Source organism: Humulus lupulus, chromosome 7 (assembly GCF_963169125.1).
Source record: "Humulus lupulus chromosome 7, drHumLupu1.1, whole genome shotgun sequence".
NCBI classification, from domain to species: domain Eukaryota; kingdom Viridiplantae; phylum Streptophyta; class Magnoliopsida; order Rosales; family Cannabaceae; genus Humulus; species Humulus lupulus.
The window spans coordinates 18,669,539-18,690,739 of NC_084799.1; the positions used below are offsets into that span (position 1 = coordinate 18,669,539).

General features: G+C 36.7%; 1 protein-coding gene across 1 annotated transcript; it reads left to right on the top strand.

Annotated features, from left to right (window-relative positions):
* Positions 1–1,097: 1,097 nt before the first annotated feature.
* On the top strand, positions 1,098–1,502 carry LOC133791447 (secreted RxLR effector protein 161-like). Its single transcript, XM_062229376.1, has one exon. It carries the CDS (start codon positions 1,098–1,100, stop codon positions 1,500–1,502), a length of 405 nt encoding a protein of 134 aa, XP_062085360.1.
* Positions 1,503–21,201: the final 19,699 nt, after the last annotated feature.

The following is a 21,201-nucleotide window of genomic DNA, read 5'->3' on the forward strand; positions in this document are numbered from 1 at the left end:
ATAGGATTCAGCTTGAGGTGGAAAAGACTCACAGTGACACAAACTCAATAGATGATTAGCAACAAAGCCTAGAAACTGACACTGAAACCTCTCAAAGTCAGCTAGATAACTACCAGTTGGCCAGAGATCATGACGGAAGAGAAATACACCCTCCTGACAGATTCGGGTATGCAGATATTGCAAACTTCACTGCCTTTGCTTTGACTGTAGCAAGTGAAATTGATAACTCAAAACCAGCTACATACTCTGAAGATGTCAACAGTAAAGAAAGCACAAAGTGGCTGCAAGCTATACACAAGGATATGGATTCATTAATGAAGAATGAGACTTGGACTTTGGTAGACAAACCAAATGGTCAAAGATTGGTAGGATGCAAGTGGGTCTTCATAAAGAAAGAAGGTAATTTTGGAGAAAATACAAGATATAAGGCAAGGCTGGTTGCTAAAGGCTTTACACAAAAGAAAGGAATAGACTTCAATGATATATTCTCACCAGTTGTAAAACAAACATCAATAAGGGGTAGCATGTCTAAGGCTGCCAAGTATGGCTTAGAAATTGAACAAATGGATGTTAGAACAACATTTCTACATGAAAATCTAGAAGAAAATATCTATATGAGACAGCCCGAAGGCTTTGAAAGCAAAGATCATAATCAGGTATGTCTATTAAACAAGTCTTTTTATGGTTTAAGACAAGCTCCAAGACAATGAAATATTAGATTTGATGAATTCATGTCTAAGATCAAATATCATAAGAGTAAGTTTGATCCTTGTGTTTACTTAAATGGTAAAAAAAATTTGCTGCTTTATGTTGATGATATACTCCTTATTGAAAAAGAAAAATCAGAAATTAATATACTAAAAGGACAACTGAACAGTGAGTTTGAAATGAAGGATCTTGGTGAAGCCAAGAAGATCCTTGGTATTGAAATTCAGAGGAAAAGGCCAGGAAGAATAACTCTATCTCAGAAATAATATCTAAGTAAAGTTCTAGACAAATTCAACATGAACAAAGCCAAATCAGTCAGTACTCCTTTAGCACCTCACTTCAAACTAACTAAAGACCAATTCCCCAAAACATAAGTTGAGAGAACCTACATGGATAATGTACCCTATGCTAGCGGGGTTGGGAGCCTAATGTATGCGATGGTATGTGCTCGGCCTGATTTGGCTCAAGCAATGTGCATTGTTAGCAAGTTTATTTCTAACCCTGGAGAATCTCACTGGGAAGCTCTTAAATGGATTCTGAGATATATCAAAGACACTCTTGATGTTGGGTTAATCTATGATTCAAGCTTTACTAACAAAGATGAAGTGGTTGGTTATGTTGACTCTGATTATGCAGGATGTCTAGACACTCGAAGATCTACCACTGGTTATGTTTTTATAGCTCAAGGTGGATGCATTAACTGGAAAGCTACACTACAGAAAGTGGTTGCTCTGTCCTCAACCGAGGCAGAATATATGGCTGTAACTGAGGCTATTGATAACTCTACAAAATAGAGTTATTTTACCACTTTTTATGTGCTAATTGTTGCTTAGTTCTTGAGTTCTTAATTGATTTATTAAGTTTTTAAGTAATTTTGCATTTATTAGTTTTATTGTAATTTTTTAGATTTTTATATGTTTTTATAGATATTTTATTGTGTTATGTTGTAATTGAATTATTTAAAATTAGTATTGTTAGTTTGAATGCTAAAAATATGATTTTATTGAAATTAAATGTTATGTAAATTAAATTTTAATTAATGTTTTCATGGGAGTTATATGAGATATTTTATTAATGAAAATATTTAATTTTAATTTAGTTTATAATTTATTTTGTAGGAAAATTATTTCATTTGTGGCCCTTGAAAAGCAAGGAAATCAAAGTAAAGGTGGTAGTTTTGAAAGAAAGTAACAAGAAAAATGGTTTTTTTTTCAAATGCCCACTAGGCCCACGCTAGAGCCCAGCACCCAGGCCCACGTTCAGCCTTCCATCAGCTCCTCCAGCTTGATGCACCACCTAGCCAGCTGAAGACTTCCCAGCCGTACGGGCCCAAGCCTCTCCTTCACAAGACCAGCTCCTCCTTGCCCTTTTTCTCCAACCGAGCATAGCCCCAAGCAGCCATCACGCCTGCCCAGTTGTCGCCACTTGTCCCACCATTTCCTTCTCCCCAGCTGCCTCAAGTCTCCCTAGCCGTGACCATTGCCTTCTCCCCAGCAGGCCTAAGCAATTCGGCCCAGCCCAAATTCGGCCCTGAAGCAGCCAGCAGCCAAAGTGCTGTCATCAGCCACCTCTTGAGCCCATCAATTTGCATATTGTCCCCTTGTCTAAAATGCCAATGCCAATACCCTTTTCTCTACACATTTTCACCACAACATCATCATTACACCCTATAAATTACCTCTACATACCATATTTATTTTTTAATTAATCTAATCAATTTAATTAATTTAAATTGATTATTTTAATAACCCCATTTTGGCTATAAATATGGTATTTCAAGACCATTTGGTGCTTAATTTTGGGTTACCATCTTCTTTTCTCCTATTTTCTCTCTACCATTCTCTCTTCCATTTTGGGTTTTTCAAGAGCATTTTGCAAGTATGTATGTCATTTATTTTGTAATTTCTACTTTAGTTATGTGCTTCTAATCTTTTTCATAAGATTATTAAGATCATGATGAAGCAACTTGTAACTAGGTAATATTTATGTTGTATGTTGATTTCCATTGTAATGCAACAAGTTTATGGATTTTTCTTCTTCATATATGTCTTTCATCTTTAATATCTCATATTTTGGATTGTTAGATAATATTTACACTTTGTTCTTCATTAGTGCAAAAACATAATATTCTTTGTGTAAGATGTGTCATTAAATTGTACACATCCATGCTTAGAACAAAAATATTATGTTTTGCCTTATAAATAATGTTCATTGATTTATTTGTTATTTCATTAGATTGATTTACACTAAATGCTTTGAAATTATAATTTTGAAAAGTGAAGAAAAATCATATCTTTTTAGAAGTAATTTGTGCTTAAAATTATAAATCTATTTGGAAAATGATAGTTTGAATTATTTTAACTATCACTAAAACTTGGGAATCAATATACTAATAAATATTATTAAACTTATATTTTGTGGATTCTAATATCTTAATAATATTTTCTTTTAACACTTATTGTCAAATCATTATTGGTTTATTTTCATTCTCTTAAATAGCTTTATTTTTCAATCTTTTATTTTATGTTCATAATATTAAAACTCATCAATTTTTGGAGCTAGGTTAGAATTTATTACTTTTGATTTAAAATAGTTTATTTTTTTTTTAATTTTAGACAACTCCTTTGGGTTCGATCTTGTGCTTACACGAAAACTATTCTATAAAAACGATTCGTGCGCTTGCGAGTATAAATTTTTAAAACATACCCGTTTTGGGTCCATCAACTATCAAGGAAGCTATTAAAGGATTGACAAAAGAGCTCAGTTTCAACTCTAAAAACATCACTGTATATTATGACAATCAGAGTGCTCTTCACTTGATGAAAAATCATATGTTCCATGAACGGTCTAAACACATTGACATTAAACTTCACTTGATCAGAGATGTTATTGCCAACAAAGAGATTCATGTAAAGAAAGTAAATACAAATGATAATCCTGCAGATATGTTCACTAAGTGTATGACTCCAAACAAGTTTAGGCACTGCCTAAACTTGCTCTGTATTGATACATGTTGTCTTTTCCCTTAGGGGCTATGCGGGAACAACCATAAGCTTAGTTGGATCTTCTTCATGGACTTAAGCTAGCTGACCCAAATGTGGATTTGTGGAGATTGTTTCAGTTAGTTAAGTCCTTACCAACTTGGTATATTGTTATATTAAAATGCTTCAATTAGTTAAGTTAGTTGGCTAACACTTGTGATTCTTGCCCAACTATATATTATTGCAGTCAAAACAGCTCACTAAAGTAAAGTTTTTTTTTGTATTTGGTTGTATCAGAAAGAGAGTTCTTCTGTTGTATTTTGTATCTTTGAGTTTCCTAATTTGAAACTAATGACTTGTAAGGAGTGAATCTCCATTGTTGTAGTATTGCTGTATCATTGCTGTAGCATTGACCTTGATAAATAAATATTGCAAGCCAATACTTGGCTGTTTCCCGTGGAGTAGACTAGAGTTCAAAACTCTAGATTGAACCATGTAAGTTCTAATTGTTCATTTACTTTTCTGTCCATTGTTTTCTATTCTTGTTCAATGATATACCTAATTTGGTGTTCTTGTTTGTTGTGGTTATTCACCACACAACAAAACTTACAAAATTATTACTAAAAAATGTATATACTATGCTAACAAAATTATATACTATCATTCAAATGTATATACCATGATACAAAATTATATACTACCATTATGTATAAGAAGATAGAAACTAAATATCATAAAAAAATGATATATCATGCCACAAAAACATATACACTAGTTGGAAAATAATATACCAACAACCCATAAAAAACTTAAAAAATCAATATAACTTTAAAATAAAAACTAATATACATATACCACTATATTAAAGTCATATGGTCCAAAATAAATAAATAAATTATTAAAAAATATTTAGGTAATCAACAATGTAAAATAATCATTTCTCTACAATTTTAAAAATGATGACATTAACTTTTTGATGCCATTGTTTTAATTCATTTACTGTAATTTCACAAATGTTAAACCGTTTTATAAAATTGTCATGAAATATCACCTACTTTATATAGACATGTTATGAAATTTCAACAGTTAGTTATAAGGATATAAAAGGGTTTGGATGTATTAAAAGAATGGGATTAAAAAAGATTATGAGTATGAAATATCGCCTTTAAATGTTAGGCCACGCAGTAAAATTTGACATTGTTAACAAGTGGATACAGTGACGAACAAACAGTTTTGGTGACCTGAGGTATTTTTGCTGTAAGAAAAAAAATGAATGTAAAATGTACAAAACACTTATAAAATATTGCTATTTTTACCGCAAATTAGTCTATGTTATATAATTTTTTTAAAAAAATGTAGTTTTGTTGGATTAAATTATCGTAGCAGCAATGATGTTGAGTTGCGTGGTGAAATTGGCAAATGCTATTCTAAAGACACTCCAATGTGACCAATTCATATGCCCAATTCAATATCTTTGGGGACCTATACTGCAAACAAAACTGTTATAATATAAATAATATGTTTAATTAATTTTTTTTGTGTAGCAATATGTTTGATTTATCGTAATTATATATTTACTCTCTAACAAATTATAAGATTTATATTATTTTAGACTTCGTATTTTGTTTCATTACTTTTTTGGATTTTGTATTTTATCAAATTATTTTTTGGACCCATTGTTTTGTAAAATGATTTAAATAGAATCATAAACCCAATTTTGATAAACAAAAAAAATAAATATAATAACACAATTGTTTGGCGGAATAATTGTATTTTTGTTACTAATTGTTAGTTTGGTGAATTATTTGTGATTTTAGTTAAAAAAATTTTGATCAAAATTGGGTTCAATAGTCTATTTGAACCATTTCACAAAATACCAAGTCCAAAAAATAATTTTTCAAAATACAGAGTCCAAATAAGACAAAATTTAATATCCAAATCAGTGTAATCCCTAAATTTTATATACGTTTAATTACATTCTATCCATTAAAGTCAAATTGTCACATGGTAAAGTATTTGATTTTTAATAGAAGTGCATGTGCTTTGTCCATCTCGCACACAGCTATGCTTTTTATATCGATCATTTATTTATTTTTCAGCATAAGTTTTGCAGTCTATTATATACACTAGATGCCTCCTAAACAATCCCCGTAAATCATTTTGTTTTCTTTCTCAACATTATTTGAAGGATATGTTTGGAACTTTTTAAGGGGAAAATAAATAAAAAATCTTAATTTCATTTGAATTCAAACAAAAAAAAATAAAGAATTTTTATAGGAAAAATAAAATTTTAATTTGATGTAATTTTATAATATTGATATTTCTCACAAATATATTTGGAAAGAAAAATTTGAAAAATAAAATTTTAGGGAAACTTTTTATTTTGATCCTGGTGTTTTTCTCACAAATAAATATCTTTATTAAAATACAGTTGACAAAAAAGTATAAGACATACGTACTCTACTCATAATTCTAATTAGTTTTAAATCTGATAATGTTAGTTGTTGGTTCACATAACTAAGTTTCTAGGCTTTCTATTTTTGGTAGTTAGTTATTCCTATTTCATTAAAAAAAAAACAGTTAGCTCAGTTAGAAATAAATAGACTACTCGATCTTAGGCATAGAAATCTGATTTTTGTATTTTTCTTTAGTTTTCACTTAAGTTGTAACTCATGTACTAAGAGAGAGCACAATAAGTTTTGTAACTAAGATTGATACAAGATCAATAAAGTGACTATTCAAGAACTACGTCTGGTTTGGTGTGTTCTTCAAGTTTGTTTTTTCTCTTGTTACATTGTTTAGTCTTTGATTCTAGTTTCTTGTAACTAGTGTTCTTGTTTGTGTTATGTTTTTACTTTGCACTACAAACTGGTGCGGTGAGCGTGGATTGGTATCCATGGCGTCTGCAAAGTATGAGGTGGAAAAGTTCACTGGATTGAACAATTTTGGTCTTTGGCGATTGAAGATGCGGGCTCTCCTTGTTCATCAAGGACTTGATGAAGCTCTGAAAGGTGAAACCAATCTTGACAAGAAGATGGACTAAACAGAGAGGAAGACTCTTCTTGACAAGGCTCATAGTGCGATCATATTGAGTCTTGGTGACAAAGTGCTTCGACAAGTTTCTAAGGAGAAAAATGCAACTGGAATTTGGTCAAAACTTGAAGGGTTGTACATGACCAAATCTCTGGTAAACCGCCTTTACCTTAAACAAGCACTGTATTCATTTAAGATGCAAGAAAGCAACACTGTAGAAGAACAATTAGATGTCTTTAACAAGCTGATTCTTGATCTTGAGAACATTGATGTTACCATTGAGGATGAAGATCAAGCCCTACTGCTTTTATGTGCTCTGCCTAAGTCTTTTCTCATTTCAAGGAAACTCTTCTTTATGGAAGAGAGTCTCTAACTCTAGACGAAGTGCAATTTGCCCTAAATTCTAAAGAATTGAATGAAAGAAATGAGCCAAAGTTAACTGATCATGGTGAGGGCCTTATAGTTCGTGGAAGACATACGAAGAAGGAAGATAAGCCAGAGAGAACACATTCAAAGTCACAATCAAAGATAAAGGAAGGCCATACTTGAAAGTTTTGCCCTGACTGTAACGCCCTACTTCCTTAGAGCCGTTACTAAGTGAGTTTAAAACGTGCATTCAACTCGCTAATCGAGGTTTTAGGTCAAAAGTGTAATTAAATCATAAACAGAGTTATAAACTTTTAAAATAATTCCATTTACTGAAAATCATAAAGTGTTTGACATTTGGGATCCCAAAATACTGTTTAGAAATATTTACAACATATAAGTACAAACCAAGTCGACTAGACGACAAAATCTAGGTTTTAATACAATCATCCCTCAAAACCACTGGTTGTGGCAGCCAGGCAGGCCAAACATGTACGCGCCGCTTCACGCTCTCCGTACTCAGGGTTGGTCAACTTTCCCCTTGCCCTTACCTGCACCACAGAGCACTCATGAGTCGAAGCCCAGCAAGAAAACCCTCACAGGCAGTAAACATATGCATAACAAACACTTAGCATATAAACAGGCCATCAATAGGCTAAACACACACGGCCATGTCGTCCCAAGCGCTTTACCAGGCCCTGGGTTCGCGGTCCACACCGTGAGGATATCCCAAGTATCCTTTAGGGTCTCACCCTGGCAACTCGCACTCCACGTGCTCAACGCTACTCTCGGTCCCTTGCCGCACTCGGCCTTGCACTCCACGTGCCTAACGTCGTTCCCAGCTCTTGCCAAACATTCACACATTTGCATTCATAGCATAATAAAGCATATACTGAACAGGAACAAATTCAATCAAAGGGCTACGCCCTGCTATAAAATCATATAGGGCTCTGCCTTGCATACAAGCTCTACGGGAACAGTGGTTTTCTTACCTGCGTCCCGAGCTTTCCAAGCACCGATGTCCCGAGCACAGTTCCCTAGTCCGAGCCTCGTCGAAGCCCTAGTCACAACACATTAACAATGTCCACCTATCAAACTCTAATCCAATAAATAGTTTCAAACCATAATTATAATCTCCGGGGCATTGAATTCTATCAATCCGGGTGATAAAATCCATCCCGAGCCTTAACTATTGAATTCCCGAGCCCATAACCCCTCTAGAACCCAAAAATGCTCTAAGCGCCGCGGCCCCCAGCTCAACCCGAGGCCCTGCCTCAAAATAGCCCACACGCACCGCGACTCTTCCTGAAGGGCGTCGCGGCGCGCCTCCAATTTCTGATGCCCCAAGTTCAAAGGGGCTGTGGCTCAGCAAGAACAGAGCCGCGACCCTACCCCTCGAACCCAGAAAAACTCAACATTTCCACCTCAAAAAACAGTCCAATTACCCCCAAAATCAAGCCAACAATCCAGACTAACTATCAAAAAGGTTCTAACACAATATCAGCATCAAAACCTAACAAATACTAGCCCCAAAACTCAGCCAAGAAATCAAGAACAAATCCAAACTTAGCTAACACGCAAACTCTAATATTCAACCTTAAAACCAGCTGCAAATTGACACAATTCAACATATTAGGAGTTTACCTTGATGAATTATTATTCTGTGTAGATTCTCTAAGTTCCAAGCTTTAATCTCCCCAAAATCCCAGCTCCACTTCTTAGTCTCTAGCTTGATTCACCAAGAGTTTTCCCAAAGCTTTAAATGTAGAGAAAGTCTTCCAAAGAGAGGTGAAGGAAGAGATAGAGTCGGTTTAGAGAAGTCTGGGAGTTTCCTATTTTTTTGTTTTATTCACCTTAAGTCTATAAGGTTACCTCAAGCCTCAGGGTACCAAAAACGTCCCCGAGGGAAAAATGGTAAATTTCCCCAATATTCCCTCCTAGACATTCTAACCTCAAATATATCTCCAAATATTTATTTCCATAACCCGATAACCCCATAAAACATCTAATACCTGAAATACCCCTCGACTCACCTGAGTCGGATTCTCAACCCTGTTGTGACTTTCTGGCTAACTGCTCTCTAGGACTGTCTCGGATCGTGCTACACAGATATATCACAAACATATCACATTTAATACAGTTATGCCCTCAACGGGCTAAAATCACAAACATACCCCTAATATCCAAACGGGCCCCACATGCATATTTGATTCAACTAAACATGTATCTCTATCACATATTCACATATTATATCCATAATTCACCTATTGCCCTCCAGGCACGCTAATCAAGGCTCTAAGCCTTATTAGCAAATTTGGGTCGTTACACTGACAGACAAAAGGGAAACAATCAAGATTGGTTCGAAGGATCTAGGAATGTTGCATTAGTTGAAGATGGGTACAAGTCAGCTGAAGCTTTGATGGTGTCTTATGAAATGTCAGAGATAGAATGGATTTTGGATTCTGGGTGTTCATTCCATATGACCCGAAACAAGTCTTGTTTTGAGAAGCTTGATGATCAAGATGGTGGTTCAGTGCTACTTGGGAACAACAAACCGTGCAAGATCACTGGAGAAGGATCTGTGAGGTTCAAATTGCATGATGGAACTGAGAGAGTTATCAAGAATGTCAGATTGGTACCTGACCTAAGGAGGAATTTGATTTCTCTCAGCGAATTTGACAAGCAAGGGTGTGTGTTCAAAGGTAAGAATGGGATCTTGAAAGTGCTTAAAGGCTCTATGGTGGTCATGAAAGGAATTCAGAAGAATGGTCTTTATTCATTAGTTAGGGATGTGGTAATTGGCTCAACTGCTATTGTCACTGTTAAAGGGCTCCCCAAGACTAAGCCATGGCATAAGAGATTACGACATTTGAGTGAACGAGGCTTAATTGAATTGGAGATACATAATCTACTTTGTGGTGACAAGGTGGAAAAGCTTGATTTCTGTGAACATTGTGTCTATGGAAAGGCTTGCAGAGTAAGATTCAGTACAGGACAATAAAGGACAAAGGGTACACTTGACTACGTCCATGCTGATCTGTGGGGGCTCTCTAGAACTCCTTCCCATTTGGGTGCCAAGTACTTCCTATCCTTAGTTGATGATTATTCAAGAAAGCTTTGGATTTTTGTACTGAAAACAAAAGATGAGGTATATGAATGCTTTGAGAATTGGAGAGTCTTGATTGAGAACCAAACTAGTAAGAAATTGAAGAGGTTTAGGACTGATAATGGGATTGAGTTTTGTTCATATTTCTTTGATGAATATTGTAAGAAGGCAGGCATTACAAGGCATAAGACAATACCTAGGACACCTCAACAAAATGGCTTGGCCGAGAGGTTCAATAGGACAATTCTTGAAATGGTGAGATGTATGCTTCTTAGTGCAGGACTGTAACGCCCTGGCTACTCCAGAACAGTTACTGTGAACGGTGGACCAGAAATTTGACTCACTACCCGAGTCCTTTGGTCAAAAGCATGCTCTAAGTGTAATTAACGGGTTAAGGTATAAAACTAATAAAAAGGAAATGGATATTTTCATTACAAACTGCTCTGCAGAGCTAATCAAAACATTTACAAGTTGTTCTCAGTACAAAATGGTCACTACTGTTTTAAATTTACAATCCCGCTGACCTAAGCGGCAAAAATAGGGTAAACCCCCTTAGTTCCTCTGAGAACTCCTTGGCAGTGGTGGTCAAGCGGCCGCATATGTACACATCACCACCTAAGCTCTCCACTCAAGGCTAGGTGAGCTTTTCTTTTCCTTTACCTGTACCACATAGCACCCATGAGCCAAAGCCCAGCAAGAAAACATAACACTAATCATAAACATTATCAAATGATTATCATTATAATCACACTGAGCATAAAGCTTTCAAACAAATGAGTGAACATTACATGAGGTCCTGATAAACCATATTGAGTGACTGACAAGCAAGTCACTAATTCAAATGGAAGAGTGACTGTTAGGTAAGCCACTAGCCTTCAACAGGTTCTGGTAAACCATACTGAGTGACTGGCAAGCATGTCACTGTTTCAAGTGGGAGAGTGGCTGCTAGGTAAGCCACTAACCTCCAAGCGCTTATTTCATTCATCGACCCTCGGGGTTGGTCTGGCATTAATGCTCTTTGAGTCATTCAATGCTGATAGTCGATTAGATCTAATCTCTATTGGCTTGCGTGATACACGCTAAGGCCGTTCTGACTAATAAGTCAATGCAACGTGACCAGTGCCCAGTACCACTGCCGAAGCTGACTAATAAGTCACAGCTTCGCAGTTGATAATAGCACCTTTGCCAAATCTGACTAATGAGTCAGTACCATGCACAAGTGAGCAACATATGCTAAGCATTCTATATTCAACCCATGTCCATATTCTCACAATCAACATGCCTCATGAATATCCATGCATGCCACACTTGGGGTGCAGTTTCCTTACCTCTGGTTCGAGCTAGAATGAATAAAAGAACGACCCTTGAGAACGATCAACCTTTTGGTCCTTTAGCGGTTACCTGGTCATAACCAAATATGGGATTCCATCAATAAAATGAATAATAAAAGGTTCTCAAACCAAATCTAACCTCCGGGACCTCAAACACTACTCAACCGGGTAGTAGGTTCAACCCCGAGGCCTTAGGCTTGAATCCCCATGCTAGGAACTCCATTCTGGTCAAAATGACACTAAGGGCCGCAACCCTCCCCTGCTGCGCCGCGGCGCGCCCCTCAAACAGAGGTGGCCTTCTCTGTCAGCGCCAAGGTCCGCGGCGCACCATAGCCTCGTCGTGGCGCCCAGCCCAGACCAGCCAAAAAGGCTGCACGCACCAGAAATCCTCCCCTGCATTTTTCCTCTCAAACCAGCCCTTCAAACCAACCCAAAACCTCCTCCAAACACTCATTTTAACCTCTAAACACCACCCATAACTCACCCTCATCAAAACCCAAACTTATCTTCAATCAAAACCTCTTCAAATCCACACTTTCATCAAGAAATCAAAAGCTGAAAACTCAAAACTAAAACAGGGTATAACCAGAAATTATTGACTAAAACTCACCTTAAACCCAAGTTTGAACCTCCTTCAATGGCTGAACTAAGTCCACCAACCCAGCCCTTGGATTCCCTAGCTTGAAACCCCTCTTAGAGCTCAAGAACACCAAAGAAGAAAATGGAGAAGAGTAGTGTACGGGAAGGAAGAAAAAAGCCCTGTAATTACCATCACACCCCTGTAATTAGAAATATGGACCCACATGCATACATTTCACATCATATTATAATATAATCAACATATACATGCATTTTATCAATTAATAACATAATTAAGCAAGTATGGCCCTCCCGGCCTACTATTCACGCCGTTAAACACATCAGAGAATTCGGGGCATTACAAGGACTTCCAAAGATTTTCTGGGCTGAAACAGTCATGACTGCTTGCTATTTGATTTATAGGTGTCCATCCATAACTCTAAACATGAAAACACCCGAGGAGATCTAGTCAGGTCATGCTCCAAATTATGACAAGTTGAAGGTGTTTGGGTGCGTAGCTTATGCACACATTAGGCAAGAAAAGTTGGAACCAAGAGCAATCAAGTGCCTATTTTTGGGATACCCTGAAGGTGTAAAAGGGTTCAGATTGTAGTGCTTAGAACTTGATTTCAAAAGGTGCATTGTGAGTCGAGATGTTGTCTTTAATGAGTCAGAAATGGCTTATAAGACTAAGACAAACATGAGAAATGATGTGCATCATGCTAGTTTAGATAAAAGTAATGTTGAGGTGGAGTTTAATGAAAAAGATGGAAAAGATAAAGCTGAGATTTGGATCAGAGAAGAGCAAACTGAAACTCAAATTCAAACTGAAGCTGATGAAGAAGAAGATGGGGACTACTTGTTGGCTTGGGACAGAGCCAGAAGAGAAATTAAAGCTCCTGATAGGTATGGATATGCAGACTTAATGACATTTTCTCTTGTTGCAGCTAGTGAAGTTCTGAAAGATGAACCAAATTGTTACAAAGCTGCAGTTGTTTGCAAAAAAAAAAAAAAAAACCATGAATGAAGAGATGAAGTCCTTGCATGATAATCATACCTGGGACTTGGTGAAGAGACATGCATGGTCAAAATTAGTCAGCTGTAAATGGATCTTCAAGAGAAAGGAGAGCATTCTTGGTATTGAGAAAGGAAGGTTTAAAGCTAGGCTTGTTGCCCGAGGCTTTACTCAGAGAGAAGGAATCAATTTTAATGATGTATTCTCCCTAGTTGTGAAGCATAGGTCCATTCGAATTTTGTTGTCAATGGTAGCCAAGTTCAATCTTAAATTGGAGCAGATGGATGTTAAGACTACATTCTTGTATGGAGAACTTGAAGAAACCATTTTTATGAGGCAACCTGAAGGGTTTACTGTGAAAGGTAAGGAGGACTATGATTGTAAGCTAAACAAGTCTTTGTATGGTTTAAAATAGTCCCCAAGGCAATGGAATCGAAGATTTGATGAGTTTATGACTCGAATCAAATTCAAGAGAAGTAAGTTTGATAATTGTGTGTACAAAAAGTTCTTCATTGATCACTCCTTTGTGTTTCTACTTCTTTATGTTGATGATATTTTAATTGCAAGAAACAACAAGAGTGAGACAGATAGAATCAAAGATGAGTTAAGCAAAGAATTTGAAATAAAGAACATGGGTGGAGCCAAATTGTTTAGGGGATAGAGATCAAGAGAGATAGAACTAAATGGCTACTGATTCTATCTCAAGAAGTGTATCTGAGGAATGTTCTTGACATGTTTGCCATATTAGAGGCAAAACCTGGTTCAACATCGATTTCACAACAATTTAAGCTTAGTATGGATCAAGCACCTAATAGTGAAGATGACAAGGAATTCATGGCACAAATTCCTTATGCAAATGCAGTGGGATTACTTATGTATGCCATGGTTTTCACTCGACCTGACATAGCATATTCAGTAAGCCTAGTTAGTAGATTTATGTCTAATCCTAGAAAGGCACACTGATAGGCTCTTAAGTGGATCCTTAGATACATTAAAGGGTCACTTTGTAAGGGTCTAATATATGAAGGAGCTATAGGAACTGATGTAAACTATGCTGCAATAGAAGGGTTTGTAGACTCTGATTTTGCACGGTGTTTGGATACCAGAAAATCACTCACAGGCTATGTGTTCACTGCATTTGGGACTGCAATCAGTTGGAAGGCTAGTCTTCAGAAGGTGGTAGCACTGTCCACAAATGAGGCTGAGTATATTGCCTTGACAGAAGCAGTTAAGGAAGCTCTTTGGCTAAGAGGAATTTCTCGAGAACTGAAGCTTCAAAACCAGGTCATCACTGTCTTCTGTGATAGCTAAAGTGCAATCCACTTGTCCAAGAACCAAGTCTACCACGAGAGAACAAAGCATGTAGATGTCAAACTACACATTGTGAGGGAAATCATTGCTGATGGAGCTGTAATTGTGAAGAAAGTTTCCCCAGAGCATAACCCTTCAGACATGATTACAAAATTTCTTCCAAGCAACAAGTTCTACTATTGCTTGGACCTTATTCAGTTGAAGTAATTCAGTTAAGGTGGAGATTTGTTAGCTGTTGGTTCACATAACTAAGTTTCTAGGCTCTCTATTTTTGGTAGTTAGTTATTCCTGTTATTACTGTTTCATTAAAAAAAAAACAGTTAGCTCAGTTAGAAATAAATAGACCACTCGGTCTTAGGCCTAGAAATCTGATTTTTGTATTTTTCTTTAGTTTTCACTTGAGCTGTAACTCATGTACTAAGAGAGAGCACAGTGAGTTTTGTAACTAAGATTGATACAAGATCAATAAAGTGACTATTCAAGAACTACTTCTAGTTTGGTGTGTTCTTCAAGTTTGTTTTTTCTCTTGTTACATTGTTTAGTCTTTGATTCTAGTTTCTTGTAACTAGTGTTCTTGTTTGTGTTCTATTTTTACTTTGCACTACAAACAATGTTTGGATGGGTTTCAATAATATATTCTCCTAACCCAAACTTAAAAAATATGAACATTAAAATCTAAAAACTCAAAAACATGCTCAATGTGTACCCCAAGTTCATAGTGGCCATACTTACTTGGGAATGAAATACCCTTTTTTTTTACTAGAAAATAACTTCATTAAAAGGCTAAAATGCCAACAAAGTACAAACTAAGAAAGTAAGATCTAAGGCCATACACATATGGGAAGATTATGCCACTATACTTTTCTACTTTCAAGAGAAAGAACTAATTTGGCAAGAGAGTGGGCTATAAAATAAGTTAATCTATTACAATGCCAAATGATATATCAACGAAATTCTTACGAAGGCAGTCATAATCAAATATTAATAGCAAACATCAAAATAATATATGATTTAGGAATGCTCTCCATACACATTCCTTGCTAAGCCTGCCTGTGCCAGTGTACAACTTGTCCTTCCAATGGACCACATGGCAGTCGCCATGCAACAACCCTTGACCCATGATGTGATCTGGTATGTGGTCACCCAGGTTTAAGAAGAAATACCCCTTCTATATATTATACATAGAGAAAGTGCTTACAGTGCGAATTAGTTGGTTAGGTCTTGGGAAGAACTTTGTTGTGAGTCTTAGCATACAAGGCCTTCATACCCTGTCGAGTTCCTTGATTTCTTTGCACTCATAGTTCAAGATTTTTGGTACTCTTCATTCTTGATGGAAGGAGAAAAGGAGATTGAGGTTCAGTTTTTGGTTGATGAGGTTGAAGAAATGGTGGACTAGGTGGAGACTATGGGCATTGTTGACTTCTCCATTGATCTGGAGGCTGATGTTGCAACAGAAACATATTTGGTGAGTAAGACACTGGTGGGGAAGTATTTTGCGAAAAGACCCATTTCAAACTTTCTTCTGAGGTCGGTTCTGGGCCGTGTTTGGAAGCCTGCCCTAGGTTGGAAAATGCAGGAGGTTAAGTCAAAGAAGTTAATTTTTAGATTTACCAAGGTGGATGATGTCTGGTTCATTTTGGAAAACTTCCATTGGTCGCCTTGTGATGGGTTTCTACTATTGAAGCCCTTAAATCTTGATGGTTTATGGAAGAATGTGGTCATGGATGCTACTCCGATTTGGGTGCGTGTTTACATGATCCTGACTAGATTCTTAACAGAGGTCAATGTGAATAGGTTGGCGGCTAGAGTTGGTGAAGTGTTGGAGATGGACCCGATTTGCAGGAATGGCATGGTATTTAGGGACTAATTAAGGTTCAAGGTTTCCGTATTATTGTCTAAACCTCTGGTTCCAAGGTTGCTATTCCTTCAGAAGATGGGAAGAATAGCTGGTCTCAGATTAAGTACAAGAGGCTGCCATTGTGCTGTTATAAGTGTGGTATTATTGGGCATGTTGAGCAGAATTGTGATGCAAAATACATATAAATTCTTTTTGAAGTTGGACGAGTGGTTAAGCTTTTTGGCCCTTGGTTACGTGTGAATTCCAGATGGGAAGATTGTTTCTCCATTTTGAACCCTCAAAATGAGGATAGTGAGTTAATGGTTTAGTTGGATGAGAGGCCCGCAATCGTAACTCCGACACAGATGGGTTAGCTCTCCTTGGATCAGAGACACATAGGGAGGATATGGTTCGTGCTACAACACCAAAAAGTGAGGCCCATACGCTGTTGGGAGTCAATGAAGAAGCGGAAGAGCACGCTCGTACTATGGCTGGAGGTAGTGGAGACGTGCATAAGCTGCATGGTATGAGTGCCAGTACTGGAAAAGGATAATTGTCATCCAATGAGATAATATCAAAATTTGCAAAGTTGTTTAGGGATGCTTTGGGCTCCAACTCTTCTAACGGGCATACGGTTGGGTTCAATAGTCATGGACCCAGAAGTGGCCTCAAGAAATACACAAAGATAAATAGGGCCTAAGCCATTCTGGGAGTCCCTAAGAGGCCTATATTTGGTAACAGGTTGGAGGATGGTGTGGTGGGTTATAAGAGGAAGAAGCCCAATCCTACTACGAGCATCTCTAATGTTGAAGTGTCGAAAGAGTCGTCTACCAGTAAGACGAGTAAAGTTGTTATGACTAATGGATATGAAGAGGTGGTAATATTGATGCTGGGATTGCTAGGAAACATAATCCATATTTGAAAGGTGAGGCTTCAATCAAGGAAGCTGATTCAGAGATTTTTCAAGATGCTACTGTTGCCGTCAATGAGAGGCAGGATTTTCAATTGGCCAAGGAGGAGGGCCTTATCAAGCCCCCTCCTCTTACATGATTGGAGTGGCTTGGGACTGTATAGGACTTAGGCGACTTTGTGTAGTGGAATCCCTTAAGAATCCCTTAAGGCTTTGTTAAGCTGGAAAAATTCAGATTTTTTGTTTTTAATGGAAACCAAAGTGGACGAGGCTAGGATGAATGTGATTTGGAGGAGGTTTGGCTTTCATGGGTTAATTCTTTTCCTAGTTAGGTGTGTTATTGTGTTTATGCCCCCCCCCCCCCCCAAGGAGACTATTGGTTTGTGTGTTGATCTCTGTAATTCCTCATGGCTGGTGATAGGGAATCTAAATTGTGTTTTGGACTCTAATGAAAAGGAAGGAGGCAGGAAGTTTTCAATTGCTGAGGGAGCGACCCTAGAGAATTTATGAGGAAATCGGTCGGAGTCGATTTTGGAGGGGCGTGAGCTTTATTTACATGGTCAAACAAGCAGAAATTCAGGGATCTTATTCAGGAGAGGCTAAATAGAGTTATTGCTGATATAGAATGGGTCTCGACTTTTCCGAAAGCGAGTGTTAAAGCCTTACCTATTAAGGATTCAAATTACTATCCTTTCGTCCTTGATATCTTTATATATATAGATTCTTTCCGAACCTCGTTCATGTTCTTAGATGTTTGGTGCCATGACCCGGGTTGTAGAGAAGTCATTCGCAATGCTTGGGATAGATCGTATCGTGGTCTGAGAGTTTCCAACTTTAGAACAAACTTAGTGACACTAGACGGGCTTTAAGAATTTGGAATAAGGGAGGTTTTTGGATTTTTCCAAGAAAAGTTGAAGTTGTTACAAGATTTTCTCGTTGAATTTTAGAATCGTCAGGCTAGCCCAGATAACATTCAACTTGAATCATGCATTATCCTGAAAATGGAGGATATCTCTCGATGCCAAGTTGAGATTTGGAGACAGAAGTCTAGGGAACTGTGGCTTAAACATGGGGACTAAAACTCTAAGTTCTTTCACACTTCTACTCTTGTTAGACGGCAACGGAATCGAATCTGGTCGATCTCCGATGATGGGATTAATTGGACTATGGGAAGGGCTAAAATTGGGGCTTACTTCATTCGCAATTTTGGTGAAGTTTATAGATCATCGAATCCTGTTATCTCCTCTCAATTGTTTGAATTGATTCATCCCTCTATAACACAGGAGGCTATTCCGGAGCTGTCAGAAATTAAGGAGGTGGCATGGGGAATGCCGCCTCTAAAGTCCCCTGGCCTTGATTGTATGACTACCAAATTTTATAGGCAGTATTGGGATATTATTGGTATGGATCTTGTCGCTGTAGTTCATGAGTTCTGTTATTGGGCTCTTTATCGAGAGGTTTAAATTGCACTTTCACAGTGCTCATTCAGAAGTCAAGCTCGACCCAGGGCTTCATTGACTATAGGCCAATTAGTCTCTGTAATGTGACTTATAAGGTAATCTCCAAAATTATGGCTAATAGAATCCAAAAATTCATCTATGAGCACTTCTCTCTGTGCCAAGTTGCATTTGTTCACGGGCGTTGGATTGCTGACAACACTATTATTGCTCAAGAAAAAATCCACACAATGAAGAGGAGATTTGGGCAGATGGGGGACATGGGAATTAAGCTTGAAATTGTTGGGGTTTTATGCCCTAATTAAAACCCAAATTCTTTGTAATCTCATTTTATTATCAATAAAAGAATAGAAATCATTTTTTGACTTGGTCAATCACTTTGCTCACATGTTTTATTTTCATGATTATTTGTTTAATATAAACTTCTATTAAATCCCGAGCATATAGCTAATCTTATTTATAGTGACGTAATCACAGTGGAATATAAATATGATTATATGTTCAAAATAAGTTAATCCTAAGATTAGTCAGTGCACCGGATTTACACTGACTTGCCAATCTACAATATGAACTACTTACACATTATAGTGTTATGTTCTTTCCAGAACATTAGCAAAGTAGATAACATCGGATGTATTTGTTACATCGGACTGGACCGATATTGACAGTTGATAAGATAAGTAAACATACCGTTATTATCTATTCTAGTCATATCATATAGTTGACCATAGGTCAATTCAATCTCAATTATGAGTGGTTAGTATTCTAACTAATTGTATCATTTGAGTTCTTTGACTTGTTCGTTACCAGCTTACCCTACGGACTAGCCCATACTTACATCTTGGGAACTCGGTAGTATAATTGAGTGGGAGTGTTAATCATAGATATGAACATCTATAGCTTTTGATGAAGAAGTGAAACGATGGTTTCCTTTTAGTTTGGTTCAAGGTGTTAAATGATAGAGATCTCATTTCAGTAATTAAATTAGTTTACTGAAATATCATTTACAAGGAACTAAGTGTTTTAAGGATAAAATACAATGAGGGGTAAAACGGTATTTTAGTCCTATCTCATTGTAGACCATCTATAGAGGATTGAGTGACAATTATGGTTGTAACAATGGATAATTAATAGCGTATCTATATTTGTTATAGAGCGTTCTATGAATTCAAGAGTGCAATTCCAAGTCTATAGTGGAGTCACGAGGAATTAATAAGTTAGTAAATTTATTTGTTAGATTTATGATAACTTATTGGAGCTTGATTTCATAGGCCCATAGTCCCCATTGTACCTTGGATAAAATCATCTAGATAGTCTCAATTATTTGATTTAATCATCAATTAGAATTATCAAAGTTGACCAGGTCAATTTTGGATAGTTTTACAGAGTTATGTAATTTTGAGAAGAAAAGAGAAATTATGGCAGATTTATTAATTAAGATAAATTGGTATCTAAATTAATAAATAAATTTAAATCAAGGTTCAAATTATAAATAATTAATTTGATAATGGATTTAAATAATTATTTAATTAATTAAATCAATAGAAAATAATACAGGCCTTGATTTTAAGTCCAATGAGCTTATAATCAAATGGGAAATTTCACGGGCCTATAGCCCATGATAATTTCGACCTAGGGCTTCAAAATGGCTGTTATTTTATTGATTTTTTAATTAAATTAAATGGCCTAATTGAGTCTATAAAAGGAGTGCTTAGAGAGAAGATTTCAGAGACGACAGATAAGTCACAAGTCAGATTTTCTGATAGTTTTATATTCTCTCTAAACACAAGTCATTTTCTAAGCCACTTTGTTATTTTCTCTTCTTCTCTCTATATCTATCTCATGTGTTGAGAATTTCCCACACTAGTCTAGGTGGTTCTAAGGATACATTGGAAGATCGTGAAGAAAATAGAAGATCGGTTCAGTTTCTTGATAATACTCTGCGACAGAAAGGATACAAGAGTTAGAGAAACTGAAGGAAGGACTCTTAATTCCGCTGCGTATACTGTAAGTATTATATTATTTGTTTCTCTTTGAATTCAATTTTAGAAACATGTTTTAGGCTATCTTGTATTAATTTGTTTAATATTAGATATACATGAAAATAAATAAAGATCCTGTATAAGCTTTTCCAACAGAAATGTCCAAGGCTTAAGATTGAATGGAGTGGAAGTTTGTGGATCAGGTTCTTCTTGCTTTTGGTTTTTCTGATTAGGTGCGACATTTGATATCTCAGTGCATTTCCACGGTCTCATTTTCGGTGCTTTTGAATAGGGGTCCTTTAAGAGATTTTAGGCCGAAAAGAGGGCTAAGGCAGGGGGATCCTTTGTCGTCGTACATTTTTGTCCTATGTAGCAAGGTTCTTTCTCATTTCATTACAAGAGAGGCGGCTCAGACTCGGATCTCTGGGTTCAAAATATCTCAAAGTGGTCTGCCATTCTCTCATATTCTCTATGCAGATGAATGCTTTATGTTTTATAAGGCTAATGAGCAGAAGATTGATACTTTTCAGGCTTGCATTGATCTCTATTGTAAATGGTCTGGGCAACGTGTTAACAGCGATAAAT

Excerpts from the sequence above, each read along its gene's own strand:
- LOC133791447 (XM_062229376.1), top strand. The coding sequence starts at position 1,098 with ATGGATAATGTACCCTATGCTAGCGGGGTTGGGAGCCTAATGTATGCG.